Here is a 19,060-nt window from a genome sequence, read left to right on the forward strand (position 1 = left end):
TTGAATCATCCACTTCCTCACTTAAAAATAGAATTCACTGAATAAGTGAGATCCTGTGTGGGACTGTAATACCTCTTTTTCCCTATTGTTACCAGCACTTAAAACAACTTTTAAGCACTTTAGCACATTGGCACTTTGAATTTAAGTGCAATAGTAACTGTAAAGGGCTTAATTGGGAATTGTGCCTTTTTTTGTCCTGTGGAAATTTGTGTGTGTGAAACTTAATGAACTGGCGCCTATTGAATGATGAAGGTGATTTATGATTGAGGGATGTGGATTTCAATGCATTGTGAACAGGACTTGAAGCAACTACTAGTAGTACTGTGCTCTGAATACTTTTTCATTGATTTTGGTTTTTCTTATTTTAATGGGTCAACTTTTTTTTGTAATTTAATGTCATGGTATTTTCTCTTGCATATTGGCAAGTATTTTTTGTTATAATTGAATCCAATACAACCGGTTAATTCAGTTCTGTCTCCCGAGTGTTCTGTTACTTTTCCCTTGGCTCCCCGAGTGAACCTAAACTAACCCAGACTCACCTTGATTATATGCTAACCTTGTAGCCTAGAATACTTACCATCTTTACCTCCGAAGAAGACATCGAAAAACTTGTTCATGCATTCATTTTCAGTAGGTTGGACTATTGCAATAGAGTTTTTACTGGCCTAAACAAAAAAACAATTAGGCAACTACAGCTGATTCAAAATGCTGCTGCATGAGTCCTTACAAACACCAGAAAAATGGACCATATCACACAAGTCCTTAGATCACTACATTGGCTTCCTGTGAGTCAAAGAATAGACTTTAAAATCTTACTGTTGGCCTAAAAAGCATTAAATGGTCTAGGACCAAAATATATTCTAGATTTATGAACTCCTAGAATCAGAACCAAACAAAGTGAAGCAGCTTTCAGTTGCTTTCAGTATGCTCTTCACCTGTGGAACATTCTCCCTGCACACCTGAGGTCTGCACCAGCTGTCAGTTCATTTAGGACTGTAAACAAATATTATTTGCTACAGCTTTTTCTTAAAGTAAATATATCTGCTCAATGATTTTAATCATTCTAAATGCTAAATTATTGTCTTTTACTGGCTTCTGTTTTTAATTTTCCGTTAAATGTATTTGTATAATGTATTTTTTCTATTCTCTTCTAATTTCTTTCTTTCTTTCTTTCTCTCTTTCTTTGAAATGTATTTTCTATTTATGTTTTTAATGTATTTTTCTGCTTCTGAAAGCACTTTGAATTGCATGGTGTATGAATTGTGCTATACAAATAAATTAGCCTTTCCTTTGCCTAAGCTCTTCCTGTTACTACGGCAACACTTTATGGGTGGGGCAGCAGCAGCTCATTTGCATTTAAAGCTACAGACACCAGAAACAGCATTCTGAAAGGGACTGAAACAGAGGGAAATAGAGGGAAGCGAGAATCTTTTCCTAAAAGCTATTTCAGCTCCAGAAATATGTATTATGGAACTCATAGACCTATATTACTTATTGGAAAAGCTTCATAATCTGGGATGTTTAACACTTTCTGTTTCTGGATGCCCAACAATTCAGAGGAATTTGTGAAGGAGTGCCTTGTTGCTGCTGTGGAGCTGCTAGCACCAGACAAAGTAAAATTACTTCAAAGTGATTATCTGGAATAATTCATGAGATGAAGGGAAAACTTGTCATGGAAACTCAGTGATAGTAAGTGCGTGTGTGATTTGGCCTTCATGATGGCCATTAAGTACCCTACGGACCTGAACCGCAAGTTCCAGCCAGCTTCCCAGCTCTGTACTTTGAAATGTAAAATCATTCGAATCAAAATTAAAGCTGTGGCAAATGCAACTGGAAAGGGGTAACACTATCCATTTTCCTACTGTCAGTACATGAAAAGTAAGCAAGAAGAAAAAAAGAACTGAACATATTTGCTAAGCTTTTTAATATGGAATGACCTACCAGCAGTTCTTTTCAAAGCTCACTGTTGCAAAGATATGGCTCTGCTCAAAATGCTGGTGGAAAATTATCATCACCACTGCTACCTGACATCAGATGCCTTGCTAAAGCGAAGCATTTCTAGCCATCATAGAGATTAGTGTGATATATGTGTTTGATAATTTAGTTGGCCCTCAAAGGATGTTATAAAAATTTAAATAGGATAGTCCCTCAATCCTACATAATGGACATTTAACTGTTAACCTATTTGAAGCCCTGTTAATCCCATGTTTGTTTTGAAAACTCAATATGAAAGTAGTGATCGTGAGATCTCTTGTGCACAATCATATGGCTCATCATCACAAATGTGCCTTGAATCATGACTTAGGTACTTCAAGGTTCAACTTCTTTATTTTGGATGTTCATAATGTTGTTCATCTGTGTATCCAGTGTATATCACTTTTTACTACACTCATAAGTTGCTCTGACGCATTTGTGCTTTCCCCTGTTGTCTTTCAGGTATATGAGCAGCTATATGATACTCTAGACATTGTTGGAGGACCAGAGGTGCGAGCGCAGGCAACAGCCAAGGTATTCAATGTGTATCGGACTGAAAAAAATGACATGACATAAAATACAAAAATGATGTAAAAACAGACACCCTACAATTTCATGTACTTTTTAATTTACGTTTATTCACTAAGTTCACACTCATTAACATTCATTACACTGTGCACTGAAGTAATCCTGCCTACTGATATTACATGCATCACATGCTATGAAACAATTTAACCTGTAGAGGGCATTGTATCCCTGCAATGGCTAGGGGGTCCTTCGTTGTGGTCTGGGTTAAGAGTGGGCAGGTTGTGAAATTGCCAGAAGATATTACATGCCATACTGAGGCTGCCAGTCCTCTGCAGTGGCTGCAGGTTCGACTGCCACCTGCGGCTCATTTGCTGTGTGTCGTCCCCTCTCTCTGCCCTCTTTCCTGTCATGTGTTTAGCTGTCTCGGTCTCAATAAAGGCAAAAAGGGAATGTGAAGTGTGGTACAGTGTGTAATTTGTCAGAAATACCCACTTGTTTTAGCATGCTAATTGTAGCTAGTGTTGACATATTGTATAAATGTGCTCTCAATTTGAAAGGTTGACTTTTATTTTGGAATTGTCACACAGGCATACTAAATAAGTTAATGCAGGTATTGGATTAGGAACAGTGAAAACAGCCAGGTGTCAAGAGGTCATGTGTAAATAAAGTAATCAAAAATTCCAGTTCCAGCCATAACCGTGGCCCCAAGGTGTTTTTGTTCCTCCAGTATTATTTTTTGGTCCAGCTTTGGGTATGCACTGCTTTGCTGAGCAATTAATCTCTGCTAACAGCTAGCTTGTGATACTAGAGTGGCTCTTCCAGATGGCTGAGTGTTCTGTTTATGAGTGTTGGCTAGCTAAGTACAAGTCTTTTAGTGTAGACTTGAGCTATGATTAGGGTTGCTACCTTTCAGAAATGAAAAGAAGGGACGCCCACCACAGCTCCTCGGGGCCATGACCACCACAGGCCCGACTCCTGTGGGGTGGGGCGCCTGCAGCAGTGGTATGTTTTATTTTGTGCCACTGTTTTTGTTGTTTGTTGTTTATTTGTTTGTTATTATATTTGTTATTTATTTGTTTGCTGCCTGTCTTATGACTTGAAAGGAAGTCAGGTCATCCAAACAGTTAAACCACACTAATATAAGAATTTATGTAATGATCACTGAACACTGTATTCCTCAAAAATATAAACATTTTGACATAGAATACACAGAAAGCTCTACAAACATTTTTAATCTAGGAAATGTATATATATATATTTAAAAAATAAATGTTTTCTCTTAACAATATTTATTTATTTATTTTTTATTTATTCATTCATTCATTTATTAACTGTATGATTTGTTCTTTAAATGTATATAATTTATATTGGCTAATACTGCTGTATATTAAATAAATGATCATTCATTCGACTTTAAAAACTCAACATCCTAAACAATCAATCAAACCACAATAGTCTACGAAATTAGGCTATGCGCATGCACTGACATATTCTGGCAAAAGCACAACCAGATAGGAAACTGAATCAATCATGACATAATGTCCCAGACGCTTGGGTGTTCTGCGTTCTTATGTGCCTGCAGTGTTGCTCTCCTGATGCATGCTGTCTGATGTCAGACAGCCCACCGTGCGCCACTGAAAACACTCGCTGACGTATTTTATAGTTTGCCTTGTAATCATCTCCACTGACGCTCTCCAGCCAAGGATGTGCCTATTCCCACTCACGTATGTACTTTTGCAAGTGTTTTCGTTTTTGAGGACGTGGTGGAGTATCGGGTGTAGTGGACATTTTTAAAAGGCGCGGGTGTTGTGAGCAGCCCCGGTGTGTGGTGTCTGTCTCTAGGTATCCGTGACAGCAACACATGCAGGCATCGAGGCACTTGTACACATGACCGGAGCGGGGGGTCCTGTGTAGATCCCGCCACACAAATTTTGCTGGCCTGAGTATTTCCTGTGTTTTATTTTGTTCATTATTGTTAGACTTAGTGTTGATGCGTGTGACAGACATGTCACATGTGTATTATACATTTATGAAAATACAGAACCGATTAACCGATTAGTTCGCATCCCTGTTTCACCTGTGTACATTGGGTCAGGTTGAGTGACCATTACGCGTGCCGAACGTGCTTTCGATGTGGTCAGATAAGATACCGATCAAAATATATAAATTTAGGTCTGACTGTATGTGCTGACTGAGATAGTTGCATTGAATTGCGGCTGTTGCTAATTATTGATCGCAGTGAAATGCCAGACACTGTGGAAACCTGCCTGTGAGGTGTTGGTGACGTGAGCGCACGACTCCACCGGCTTACGAAAATCACCGCTGGCGCACAGAGTTGACCAGGTCTGAGGTGGAGACTCATCGATGGTCGAAAATTTCCAATGCGCCGACTCATTATGCCAACACCTCCCCCCTACTGCGCGGCACCGCCCATCCTGGCTCACCTCTGTACACCTCAGTTTACCAAAATACCAAGTGCGCGGTGCGCTGGCGGAGTCGAAAATAGAGCCCTGTGTGTCAGACAGAGTGGTCAGCAACAATGGGGCCCCACAGGGGACTGTCCTCTCTCCCTTCCTCTTCACCTTTCACCTTCATTTTGATCTGATCCGCAAGGCCAGTGACGTTGTGGGTATGGAGTGTGACTCTCTGATGGTGGCGTCATAGAGGAGGATGCTGACTAAGCTACTGACTATCTTGGACAATGTCTCACACCCACTTCATGACGTGCTGGTCAGGCACAAGAGTACTTTCAGTGAGAGACTCATCCCACCAGAATGCAAGACTGAATGCCACAGGAAATCATTCCTGCCTGTGGCCATCAAACTGTACAACTCCTCCTTCTGAATGGCCCTTGGACTTTTTCACTGCCTGTTAGATCACACATATTTATACTGATATTATACAGATACATATTTGACCAAATTCACAAAGCACATCCTTCTGTATATACTCTATTTTTTTCTCAGTATATGTATTTTATTTTATTTAGTTTTGTTTCTATTTTGTTGTGTGTGTGTGTGTGTGTATATATATATATATATATGTATATATACATATACATATATATATGTGTGTGTGTGTGTATATATATATATATATACACACACACACACACACACACACACACACACACATATATATATATATACATACATACATACATACATACATGTATATATATATATATATATATATATATATATATATATATATATATATATATATATATATATATAACAATTTCCCCTCAGAGATCAGTGAATTCTGATTCTGATTCTGATTCTGACATAGAGGGGATGAGAATCAAGAACCAGCATACACCAGCACTGGACTCTGTAAACGATAACAATGAGGTCAGTGGAGGACCAACAGTGACAGAACAGGTACTCAGGTTGGTCAGACTCACGATGTTGCAGTGTTCTTGCCTTGCAGGGAGTTCAAGATGCATGGGGGTGTAATTTCAGATTCTGTGTAACATGAGTTACAGCAGTATCTGTTAGCAGTTGAGTCTTCACCGAGAAAAGTTGAGGGAGAGGTCAAAGCTAACCGTACAACCATTAAGGAACTGAATGCTCAGGTTTCAGCTCTAGCTGAGAATGTGGAGAAGATCTGATATTGTAGTTCAAAATCAAGCTACTCTATCACCCCCAAACTCTCAAACCTCATACAAAACCCACATAAAACCCAAATGTGATGAATGTGTCAAACAAGGGAATCCAAGCTGCTCACATTGCTTCCAGTGGGATGCCTTCAAAAGGGAACAAAGGGGGGAAACTTGATAAGGACCTTGTAAACAACAGAAAAGGTGAGTGGCTAAGTCAGTCGAAAAAAGATACATGTTTCCTGCCTAATAAATGGAGTTTCAGTTGAGATGTTTCTAGATTCAGGGGCTCAGGTTAGTGTCGTGGGAAGGACCTCGATTGAAAATGCCTTACCAAATGTCCAGATACAACCCATGGCAAGTCTGTTAGAGGAGAAGTTTCATGCCACTGTTGTTAATGATACTCCTATTCAATTTGAAGGATGGGCTAAGATTTAAGAGTGGTGAGCATGGGAATATAGCCATCCATGTGCCCATGTTAGTCAGCCAAAGCTGTGTGGAAACCCCTCTAGTAGAATTTAATGTCATTGAGAAACTGATTCAGGAGATTAATGAACAGCCTGAAATCACTGATGAAGTGGTAGCTTTGCTGAGTGGAGCCATGAAGTTGAGGAAGGAGGTTGTGAACAACATTGTCTCTGCAGTGACAACACATACCCATGATGACAGGTCTGAGGACTGGGTGGTCAAGATGAGAGAGAGGCCTTGTGATTAATCGAGGTGAAATTTATGAAGTCGGGGGTTAGGTTGTTGCCGGAAGGTGTAGTCATGCTGTTTGAACCAGCTTTGTCTGATTTATGCCCAGATAAGTTGGACATGTTGTTAATTCCAGTGCAGACACTGACACCATGTTCTGGTGCCATGTGAACCTCGAAGAACAGGAGTCAATACACAGAGGTTGTGTCCCCTGATGTCTTGTCAGCCATGTGGAAATGGAACAAAGCTGCAGAGAGAGAGCACCAATGGGTAGCATCTAAACGAGAGAACCCTTTGAAGTAGTCTCTGTAGATTACATACCCATGGAGCAGAGTAAGGGTGGCTACGAGTATGCACTTGTAATGGTATACCATTTCATCTGTTTTGCACAAGCTTACCTGACTAGGAATAAGTCTGGAAAGATGGCAGCTGAGAAGATCTTCCAAGATTTCATTCCGCGCTTTGGATTTCCTAAAAAACTCCAAATCGAAGGCATTAGTTTGAAAACAGTCGCTTTTAGCGGCTATAGCAGTTTGCCGGAATAGCTAATTCACACAAAACACCATATCACTCACAAGGCAACCCAGTGGAGAGGCTAAACCGCACCTTGTTACAGATGCTATGGACCCTCCAGGAAGAGGGTGCATCGAGTAGTTGACAGAATCAAAGAGGAGTCAGTGTACAAAATCCAACCTGAAACTGGGGCAGGTCATTGCGTGTGCTACATCCAAATCTGTTATTATCAGTGAGTGACTTCCCTGTCGAGTCAGAAACCCTGAAAGAACCTGTGGAAAGGAGATGCAAACTTCTCTGAGACAGCAGTGAAGCATGATTCAACAAATGGAAAGACATTTGCAGGAAATCATGTTATTTGGATAGTGCAGAGCAGCATGACATGAAAACACAGCACCAATGTGCAAAGCAAATGGTGTGGGTTTCTTTCTTTTCTTTTCTTTTCTTTTTCTTTTTTTTTTTTTTACTGTTCATTAGTTAAAAAAAATGATATGAAATGAAATGATGGTAAGCTGATGTCCACTGCATAAACTGGCAGAATAGTGAGTTATAAACTACCAGTCTGGTGTTTGTAGAGTTGTGTGAGCCTGATGTGTGGGTGATTTAATCACAAAAAACACAGTGGACAGCTTCTGTGATCTGGTGCTGCACCTCTCAAACCAGAGGCTGTAGATTTATAGAACATATAAGTCCTATTGCCTTCAGATGCATGGACTACTACATGAACTGTGTGAAATTATCTCCTTTTTTTGTTTGTTTATTGCTCATTTGGGGTACCAACTCTGAAAAGGAAAGGTAGCAACCAAATTAATTCAGTGAATCCACTTAATCAGACTGATATCAAAAGTCGTGATTGTATTGATCTCCATATCTACTTCAAAGGAATACACAGGACAATGGCTTGGTCTAAATGAGAATTTATAAACCTACCATCTATTAATACAGGATAAATGAAATGACAGAAAATTACACTCTTAACAGTCCAAGTGGAACTGTGAATGATAAATTGTGCAATGCATTGGACAATAGTGAAAGGGAAGATATGATCGCCTATGGATCTTCTAAAAACTAATAGTAGCATATCTAAGATGAAATTTAAGGCTTAAAAAAATTTCAATGTCAATCCAAGCAGGAAGTAAGATGGCTTTTCATATGCTGAACTGTGTTGGCCGTTGCTCCAGACTCTCTTGGTTAGAACCCGCAGCAGTGGATGTTGCAGTTGCTGAACTCTTCACAACAGACTCCAGGGAGATATTCTCAGTAGAAATATCCTTGCTTATTTTGAAGGCAGTTGTGGGCAGATGAACAATCTGTATGGATGTCTTGCTGGTTGATGGCAAAATATATATTTATGTAGTATATATAGCATAGTATTAGGGATGGAAATCGAGAACCGGTTCTTTTTGAGAACTGGCTCCCAGTAGCTCAATTCCTTGGAATCGTTTGCCTGCCTGGTTAACAATTCTGCTTATCGATTCCGCCTGTCTTGCACATGCGCGATAACGTCACGCACGCTGCATTGTTTTGGTTTAGAAGGTAGCCGATATGGCGTCGAGGCAGAAACGCTCTTAAGTATGGCTATATTTCACGCAAAAAGTTTCATTTCTTCAAAGGGGGGAAATACCTCCAACATGCTAAAACATTTGTCCACGCAGCATGCAGTTCATTTGCAGGAATGTCATGTGTTTGATATGCTACTTAGCGACGCTTGTGAATCTAGCGGCAGAGCAAATACCAGGGCATCATCTGTTATTAGTGCCAAAGGTAATGTTGTACTATTACATGCCGTGTCTGTTGTGTTAAGGTTAACGCCATTTCACTGTGTAAACTGCTTTCACCATATGAATCATCTCCATGTCCTTCCGTCAAATTTACATGACAATGACTGCCAGAGTCAGACTGGCTCAGAGGCCAGCTCTCACACTGGCTCAGAGGCTGCAGCGGGCACCAGCAGGTCTCGCGCACCTCTATCCACTCCTTTCACTGAGGCAGGGAAGAGTAAAATGACCGAGATGAGTATAAAGGAATGTCACAGAGCGGTCACTAGATTTATGGTGAAAGGTTTGCACCCTTTTGCCACTGTAGATGCCCCTGAATTTCGGTAGGTTCATTCGTTGCATTTTATCTGGCATATCTGTTCAAATGAAAATCAGAAATTTGAGTTCTGTCAGAGTTGCATGTTGTTATTTTAACCAGTGTAGCTCTGCATCATTCATTCCCTTCTCTGAGAGGTAGCTTACCTAATTTTTAGGTTTGTTCTGAGGTTACGTCACACATCATTTGTGCATACTGGATATGTTATATATTCTGTGCAGAGATGAAAATATAAAAGAAAGTTAACGCAAAAAAAACATTTGTACTCTTTTATTTCCTCACCCAATGAGAATCGATAAGAGAGTCGATAAGGAATCGGATCAATAAGCAAAATCGATAATGGAATCGGAATCCTTAAATTCTTATCAATTGAATGTGATATACAATATGTACATATTAGTAACAGATTATATATGTACATAATAAAACACTATGAATCTAATCATAATAGAAGTATGACTAATAGAGACTTTAGAAAACAATAGGTAAGTCTGCATTTTTGGAACAAGGTGTTCTAGTGGGGTAATAGGGTACTATGAGCTCTTTAAGATAAGATGGTGCTTGACCATTTAGGGCTTTGTAGGTTGGGAAAAGGATTTTCAATTCTATTCTGGATTTTACAGGGAGCCAGTGCAGAGCAGTTGTAAGGGGAGAAATATGATCTCTTTTCCTTGTTTTTGTCAAACATGTGCCACAGCTTTCTGGGTCAGCTGGAAAGTATTTAGCAATGAATTTGGGCAGCCTGATAGTTAGGAATTGCATTAATCCAATCTGGAAGTAACAAATGTGTGGACTAGTTTTTCTGCATCATTTTGAGAAAAGATGTGCCTGATTTTTACAATTTTATGTAGGTGAAAAAAAGGCAGTCCTTGATATTTGTTTTATGTGGGAGTTAAGGACATATCCTCGTCAAAGATGACTTCCAGATTCCTTACAGTGGTACTGGAGGCTAGTGCAATGACATCCATAGTTGCTTATCAGATAGTGAGTCTCTAAGATGTTTAGGGCCAAGTACTATAACTTAAGTTTTGTCCAAATTTAGTAACAAGAATTTGCAGGTCATCCAGGTCTTTATGTCCTTAAGATGTGCTTGGAGTTTAGTTATAACTGGTTTCATCTGGCTTCACTGATAAAGATACCTGGGTATCATCTGCATAGCAATGAATATTTATGGGGTGTTTCCTAATAATGGAAATGGAAAGGGTGATTAGATCTGGCCCAAGCATAGAACCTTGCAAGACTGGCTTTAGCATGTACAGAGGAATCATCATTTAAGTGTACAAATTGAAATTGATCTGAAAAGTATAATTTAAACCAGCTTAGTGCAGTTCCTTTAATGCCAATAAAGCGTTCCAGTCTCTGTCATACGATACCATGGTCAATGGTGTCGAATACAGCACTAAGATCTAACAAGACTAGTAGAGAGACAAGTTCTTTGACTGATGCAATTAGAAGATCATTTGTAACTTTAGCTAATGCTGTCTCTGTGCTATGATGCACTCCAAATCCTATAGTTATGTAGAAGGCCATACAACTGATGTGAAACTGCATTCTCAAGAATTTTAGAGAGAAAGTGGTGGTTAGATATAGGTCTATAGTCTGCTAAAACCTACATTTTGTTAGAGATACTTTAAAAGACTGTGGTATGTAGCCTGTTGATAAAGACAGACTGATCATATCTAATAAAGAACAGCCAATTAAGTGTAAAACTGAACAATTTTTTAAGGAAAGCAAAGATCTAATGCATAGGTTAGGTTATTGGTGTAACGGAGATACCAGGATCCAAATGCAGAACGCAGCACGTGGGTCCCACAGGTACTGTTGTCCAGAGGGGGCAAGACGAAACTCGTAGTCTGCAGAAAAGGAGCTGGCTGATGTGACAATTGGAGCATGTGACAAAAGAAAGAACAAAGGCACATTTGGCCCAGAAACGATAAATACAGCAGAAGTGTAGAAAACCAAAAAAGAAAAAGGAAGAAGCTGTTCTACATGACAACTTTTGATGTTTTTTCCTTCTTTCTCTCATATTCGGAGGCCTCATATGAGAGTAAGAAGGAAAACTATGCGGATCTATCAGCAACATGCTCACAAGCGGGCAGAGCATTCATCTTCCCAGTGGAGGTCGGGTGCAGAGGCTTCACTGGGGCATCTGTACAGTGGCTCCTGAAAAACCTTGGAGTCACAGGCTAATACACTAAATAATACACTAATAATACACTAGTTTTAGTGTAATAATACACTAAAATAAAACAATATATGAAGCTACTATTCATAAAGGGAACAAAACACTACAAAGAGAGAATGAATATTCCTAGCATTACTTCTAAATAAATGGAGATTACACAATCCTTTTACCAACACTAATAAAATGCCAATGTGAATGAGAACTAAGCATATGCTAGTATTATGAAGGACTAACTATACATAAACAGGTAATGGCTCTATGGTCATGCTGCAGAAATACACAATACAGCAATTGCACACCTCAGGCCTAATATGTATAATAAGGATGGGGATTATTCCATCTTAAATGGGATCCTGGGCTGAATATTATTACATTGGCTGCAGAAGAATAAAACAATTAATTTATGTTAATTCCTACATATATTGAAAAGATACTTACTAGTTTCCAAGTCATTGTTGATGTGAAAGCATCTTTTGAGCCTCTCCAGCAGCAGATCTACAAATAGGGGATTGACAATTTTCAGCATGTGTATGTGAGTGTGTGATGAGTCTGTTGTGAGAGACAGAGTTCACACCTTGGTGATACTTCCAGTTCTTTTGATATTATCTTCCCTGGGAAACCAAATAGTCAATATCAACAAGGTGAGGTTGTATGCCTCCTCCATTGTAGAATGGAATTCTCATTTTTTTTTTTTGCATTCTGTGGAGATTCTGATTACCATTTGCCATGGATTCTTTTGGGCCTGTTAATTACACAAAGGCTCCGTCATAAATCTCTTCATGATGCTTAAATCTGGTCTTTCCAAGGAGTGGATAACACCTCTGTTCTGCTTACTGACAGTATGATAATTTTGTTGTGAGGGTGAGTCTCCTAAGGAGATCCTTGGATCCATAAACAAATCGAAGGTACCCACCATGATCTCCACAATGGCATGCCAATGATGATGAGCTGTGTCCACCACAGAACTGAAGGAAATACTTTTCTTGCAATATAGATAAGCTGTGGAGAATACTACAAGATGTATTTATAATATTATTAATAGATAAATGCAGACTGACTGATGTTCCTGCTTTGACCACACTGAATGTTATTTTTTATGCAGATTTGAAAGCATCTACTGTCTAGAAAATGTTTCATTAAAATAGTTAATTGCATTCTAAAGGATAGTCTGTCTTGAAACTAGGGATGCACCGATCCGCTTTTTTTACCTCTGATACCAATATCTAAGGTTTAGTAATCAGCCGATACCGATCAAGAAAAACAGCACTGAATTAATAATAATAATTAGTGCTGTCAGGCGATTAAAAAAATTAATCTAATTAATTACAGGATTTGTAATTAATTAATCTAATTAATCGTATTTTAATCTCATATCTGCTAAAGGTCCCCAAATAAAGAATTTGAATTCTAGGACATTACAATTCACTGACATTCACATTACAGCTGGTGAATTCTTTTCATCACTGTAGTTCTCGACGGTAGCTGGAAATTAGAGTCAGATGACGCTATCTGAAACGCCTCTTTTAGGCCCTCGTCTTCCACGATTGAAATCGGCCTGCAATCAGCAGCAACCCACTTTGCGATTGAGTTTGTCAGTTTTTCTGTCATGGCTTTACTCATTCGTTTTCCTAACTCAGCAAGTGTGGGTTGGCGGAGTGAGCTCACGGTGCTACCGTGAGGCAGCTAGCGGCACTAGCGGCACTAGCAGCAACTACATGTTTAGCGTTTAAATGATAATTCAGGCTGGAGCTGCTACGGTGATAGGAAAATTCTTTTTTACACAAGGTACAAATCACTGCGTTCTTGTTAATAGTCCCGTCTTTGTTCTTTTTAGAAATAAACTTGCCGTTCAAAGGTACAAGTAGGCTTGCCTCGCTCTCCGGTGTCGCATCCATGTCTGTTGTCACCCTGCTTTTGACCAGTGGCGCAGGTAAGATGCGACCTGCCACTGCAGCCTACGGGTCACTCAAAGGGCCAAATTTAAAATGCTTGCGCATTGACTTGCCACTTATGATTAATTGCGTTAATTTTTATAGCGCGTTAATTTGCAGTGTAATTAATTCATCTAATTAACGCGTTAAACTGACAGCCCTAATAATAATAATACATTTTATTTAGAAGCGCCTTTCAAAACACTCAAGGACACTTTACAGTGTCCTTGACACCTAACAGTATGTTTCACTGTGTGGAAAAGACTGAGATCATTCTTTTGTTCATCAGACTTGACTTAAACATTTCTTTCCTGTTTTTTTTTTTGTTTTTTTTTAAACAAACGGATATAAATGTACTGAGTTATTTATTTAATAAATATGCACCAGTACAACAATCTTAAACCAATAGCTTCTTTAGCTTGGTCCAACAACATGTAAAAAAATATAACAAGTTAGGTTCAGTTAGTGCAATTAGGAATATAAAGTGTGCAACAATCTGTCTCCCACTTACAATGGCATCATTTACAGCGCGCTGTGATAGAAGCCTCTCGTTGACAACCAGTTGCATTGTATGTGTAACACAGTCTAAACTACGCACTCTCATGCTTTCCATTGCCTTTCGTATGTTGCTGGCGTTGTCCCTCAGAATCACGTGGACTTTACTCAATGTACGTCAAACATTTCCTTCAGGGGAGTTGCTATTGCCTTGCTGGTGTGTGACCAACGGCAGTTTGTAGCATTTAGCATTGCACTGTGTGGCACGTAACTCTCATCCAACCACCATGCAGTAAAACTTAAAAGTGACACGGGACATCCTCTCCATGATTTTTGTTGCCTGCACACTATTAGGTTTAAATTTTTCACCTCTTTCCTTCATCTCCTTCAAAGTTAGCTGGGTCATACCGCCTCCTTTGTGTTTATTCAGTTCAATGAATTCAGTGTGCTCCCTGGTGTGAAATCTCTGTAGCTGTGAATGATTAAGTTGGTCGTGTTATAACTTCACGTTTTATCACCACCCCTCGGAACATTTACTGCACAGGTATTGCAAGTAGCCGTCGAGTTTGTAGGCTGAGGTAGTGTGAAAAAGTTCCAGATTGCCGATCCTTTTGCTCGCTCTACTTTGAAAACAATGCGGTCCACATTATGTACGCTTCAGCACTGTATGTTGCTTGCGCATGATGCCACTCACAGCCCCTATAGCATAGCGTTAGACTGAATAGATCGGCTCCTATGTATCGGGTCCATTGTCATCGATACCCAATCTAGAATTTTCTTCAATATCGGGACCGATACCAATACCAATATCGGATTGGTGCATCCCTACTTGAGTCCAGTCCACAGTCAACTTTAATTTGACATCGCTTTGTATACTATTTCTAGTTATGTAACTGGAGATTAAAGGCACCTAAACTCCTTGTGTAACCATTTTAGTAATAGAGTTGACTTTTTTCCTGATCATATATGGTTGCCTTCCTGACCAGGCCACAGTTGCAGCCTTTGCAGCCAGTGAGGGCCACGCGCACCCAAGGGTGGTGGAGCTGCCCAAGACAGAAGAGGGTCTGGGTTTTAACATCATGGGGGGCAAAGAGCAGAACTCCCCCATCTACATCTCCAGAGTGATTCCTGGGGGAGTTGCCGACCGACAAGGAGGACTGAAGAGAGGAGACCAGCTGCTGTCTGTCAATGGAGTAGTAAGAAACTCTGACCCACTGTGAACTACTAAAAACCTACTGAGAAGAGCAACACACACTCAGACAAGTTTATTTTAATGCTATTTTTTTATTCAGCTATATTTTCATATAGATTAATATCCATAATCTATTAGACAAATACTTTAGCCAGTCTAGATGATTAACATTAAGAACTGGAGAAAAAAAGTTAAAGACCTGCACTAGATCCATATTCTCATAAGTTTTAAAATGCTTTTCTAATGCTGCCTTTCTCAAAGCAATTTCAGAAGTCTTTAAAGAGCAACTGAACACCAAGCTAATGTGCACTGTTTCACCAACTTCTTCTGATTGAAAGTTTAAAGTCTTTTGGACCTGTAACAATGGCCAACAGTAATATGCAAAAGAACAAAGATGGCATTTAAAGATCAGTTCACACAAATTCCAAAAATCATATTGTCACCTGTATCTTGTGGTTTTAGGCAGATTATTCTGGTTTTGTTTGCTATAATTTGATTGGCACACCAATTATTACCCAAGGAAGGGTTGTTTATAATTATTGTTAATTGTCTTCTTATAGCAAAACAATTGTAAATATTGTGTGTTGTGCCCATGCAGAGTGTTGAGGGGGAACACCACGAGAAGGCTGTAGAACTGCTGAAGGCTGCCCAGGGTTCAGTCAAGCTGGTGGTCCGCTACACCCCAAAGGTCCTGGAGGAAATGGAGGCCCGCTTTGAGAAGATGAGGAGCGCCCGGAGACGACAGCAGCACACCAGCTACTCGTGAGGCTGCAGTTAGTCTGCACTTAGTCATCACTACTATTAATATACGTATGCGTACAGACTGTCAGTGTGTCCAAAATCAATACTGCATATTTAATTCTATGTACAAAATGTAGTGTCATAGTATACAGTTTCAGTAGTTAGTATATAGAAAATCAACATACTTTTCCATTTCATACTAACAGGAAATGACAGGATAAGTACAACGTTAAACCTCAATCAAATGAAATTTAAAAAGATAACAAAATATATGTTTTGTTTTGTTTTGTTTTGTTTTTCAAAACAATCACGTGCAGTTTACTTTCTCACCCTGGGTCTCTATGGGTTTTCTCGGAAAATCCAAAGACATCCAGAGTTGGGTCAGAAACTCAGACACCATCTCCACTTGACATATAATATGGTCTGTTCAACGGATATATTACCTGGCCTTTGTATTTAATCATTCTAGCTATCGTGATTCTACCCTCATTATTATCGGATCTCAGTATGCAAATACCAGGTGTAGCTGGCAGACCTACCTCAGGTCACGGAAAGCTAGGCATGAAGGCATGAAAGGTGAGGGTCAAATGACAGATGACTGTCGTAAGAAAGTAACACCTCTTCACAAGCAGTTCTGTTGAATAAATGAGTATTTATTTTTCCTTTGCCGTATGGCGTGGGGTTAAAAGGCAAAGATCTTTACACCTGGCTGAGATCTGATCACAGTACAATTTCTGTATGAAATCTATGTGTACACCTGTATTATAACATCAATTTTTCCTGATCCAGATCAGATATCCATGATACAGATCACATGTAAACATCTGGTAGAAATGGTGCCTTAGGTGCCACTAGCTGTAAATGTGTGTTAACCCTGTAAGAACCCTCTCACGCTGGGATGGGATAGCAGTTTACTAAATGAATGCATGGATATTCTTCTCATGACATCTGCAGCAAAGTCCTAGAGAAACAACTTATACGACTTGCCAATTTTTGTAGGTAAATTTACCAACATGCAGCACAATGCTCTGTATCTTTTCTTACAGATCTCTGGAGTCCAGGGGCTAGCTAATCCAGTTCCTTCATCCACCTCATTATCCAATCCTCCTTACTCTTCTGTTCCAGTCGGAGGCAAGACCATAGACAAGAAGCAAAAAACCAAAGTAGCCTACCAACACCTGTTACCTGAACTCCTTCATGAAATGGACACTGCAGTTTAGGATTTTCTCCCCGCTCTCTTTCCCTATTTCTTAGAGAAATGCAGAGTTAGCTTGTTGTCAGTCCATTCCTGTAATTTCACCTGGCCAGTGAAAAATCATCCTCAGCATTCTATTCTGTAAGGGCAATACATTCTCTTAAGTGTGGTTTAACTACCTACCTAGTGTTAATATTCTCATGTCATTTGACTTTTACATTCTCATGTAGTGCACTGCACCCCTCAGCAGTGTCAACTGTCTCTAGTTAGATGTCAATAGCAGAGGAAACATGGAAACTGAGACCTACAACCTTCACCGTCATTTCTCCATCAGATGTTCCAGCCAGAGGGCTAGCCATTAGCATTATGAAGAACTGCACTTAAATCAGTTGGTATCATCTCATCTATTTTTTCTTTCAGTTTTATTTATTTCTGTATTGATTTTATTGCATAATTATTTGTGAAATAAAGTATGTGAATTGAATGCTGTTTTTCTCAGGAACAAGGGGACATTTTAGGGAAAATATATTGGTCTGACTCTGTCAGCATTTTCAATCCCATGTAGTAGACATGACATTAAGAGTTTTTTTTAAACAGTGTTTCAGTTTTTTATATATGCCCTTTCAATACAGCATGTGGAAAAAAAAAGGGAAAATCTAAAGCTATACTGGAAGCCAACTTCAGCTTCATAATTTACTGTGCAGCAGAATCATGTTATCAGTACAGATGAAGAAGGTGATGGAAGGTTATTATGAAGCACGTGTAAAACTTCTACATGACACAGAGAGAGAGAGAGGGACAGAGACAGAAATGCAATCACAGTACAGTGAAAACTCCAGTGAAAATAGACTCTTAACTATATGTCTTGTAAATATAGCATAGTATACACAAATATGATGTATTTATGTATGTGATATATGTAGGTATTACAGCACTGTGGATCTAATAAGAATTGAAGCATGACTAATAGTAGTAGCAGTTGCAGTGGATGTCAGGCAGGGCCATGGCAGGAGACATAGCTATAATCCACAATCCAGGTTCAGCCACTATCCATGGGGACCTGCGAGACTACAAAGTACAAAGACTCCAGGGAAGAAGCTAAGTAAGTAACATGCCTTGGTAGGACATAAAAGTGTACAGATGGAGGGGGAGAGAAGAGCAGAGGTGCTTGGTGTATCATTGGAAGTCCTCCGACTATTCCCATGGCAGCATAACTAGGGGCTGATCCAAGGCGAGCTTCAGCCAGCTTGATCAAAAAGAAAGTTTTTAAGCCTACTCTTAAATGTAGAGAATGTGTGTGTCTCCTGGACAAAGACTGTGAGATGGTTCCACAGGAGAGGAGCTTGATAGCTGAAGGTTCTGGTTCCCATTCTGCTTTTGGAGACTTTAGAAACAATAAGTAAGCCTGCATTCTGGGAGCACAGTGTTCTACTAGGGTAATAAGATTGACACTATATTGCCAAAAGTATTGGCCCACCTGCCATGACTTGTATATGAACTTAAGTGACATCCCATTATTAATCCATAGGGTTTAATATGACGTCCGTTCACCACAACAGCTTCAACTGTTCTGGGAAGGCTTTCCACAAGGTTTAGGAGTGTGTTTATAGGAATCTTTGACCATTCTTCCACAAGCACATTTGTGAGGTCACACACTGATGTTGGATGAGAAGGCCTGGCTCTCAGTCTCTGCTCTAATTCATCCCAAAGGTGTTCTATTGGGTTGGTGATGTATGGCTTGGATCCAGCTGCTTGACCATGGAAATCCATTCCATGAAGCTCTCTATGCACTGTTCTCGAGCTAATCTGAAGGCCACATGACGTTTGGAGGTCTGTAGGGATTGAGTCTGCAGAAAGTTGCCGACCTCTGCGCACAATGCACCTCAGCATCTGCTGACTGAGCTCTGTCATTTTA

The 19,060-nt window shown here is 39.7% G+C and overlaps 1 protein-coding gene across 2 annotated transcripts in view; it reads left to right on the top strand.

The window, feature by feature from the left end:
* lin7b (lin-7 homolog B (C. elegans)) overlaps positions 1–17,629 on the top strand; it is a 50,678-nt gene extending 33,049 nt beyond the window's left edge. The window contains exons 3-6 of one of the 2 annotated variants that reach the window (XM_070980473.1): positions 2,437–2,508; positions 15,004–15,213; positions 15,808–15,982; positions 16,997–17,629. In XM_070980473.1, the coding sequence (XP_070836574.1) occupies positions 2,437–2,508; positions 15,004–15,213; positions 15,808–15,975 (450 nt within the window). In that variant the 3' untranslated portion in view covers positions 15,976–15,982; positions 16,997–17,629. The remainder of the gene's footprint in view (positions 1–2,436; positions 2,509–15,003; positions 15,214–15,807; positions 15,983–16,996) is intronic. The other variant, XM_070980472.1, reaches the window with a different exon arrangement.
* The last annotated feature ends 1,431 nt before the right edge of the window (positions 17,630–19,060 follow it).

The sequence above is a fragment of the Chaetodon trifascialis genome, chromosome 15 (assembly GCF_039877785.1).
Source record: "Chaetodon trifascialis isolate fChaTrf1 chromosome 15, fChaTrf1.hap1, whole genome shotgun sequence".
Lineage (NCBI taxonomy): Eukaryota > Metazoa > Chordata > Actinopteri > Chaetodontiformes > Chaetodontidae > Chaetodon > Chaetodon trifascialis.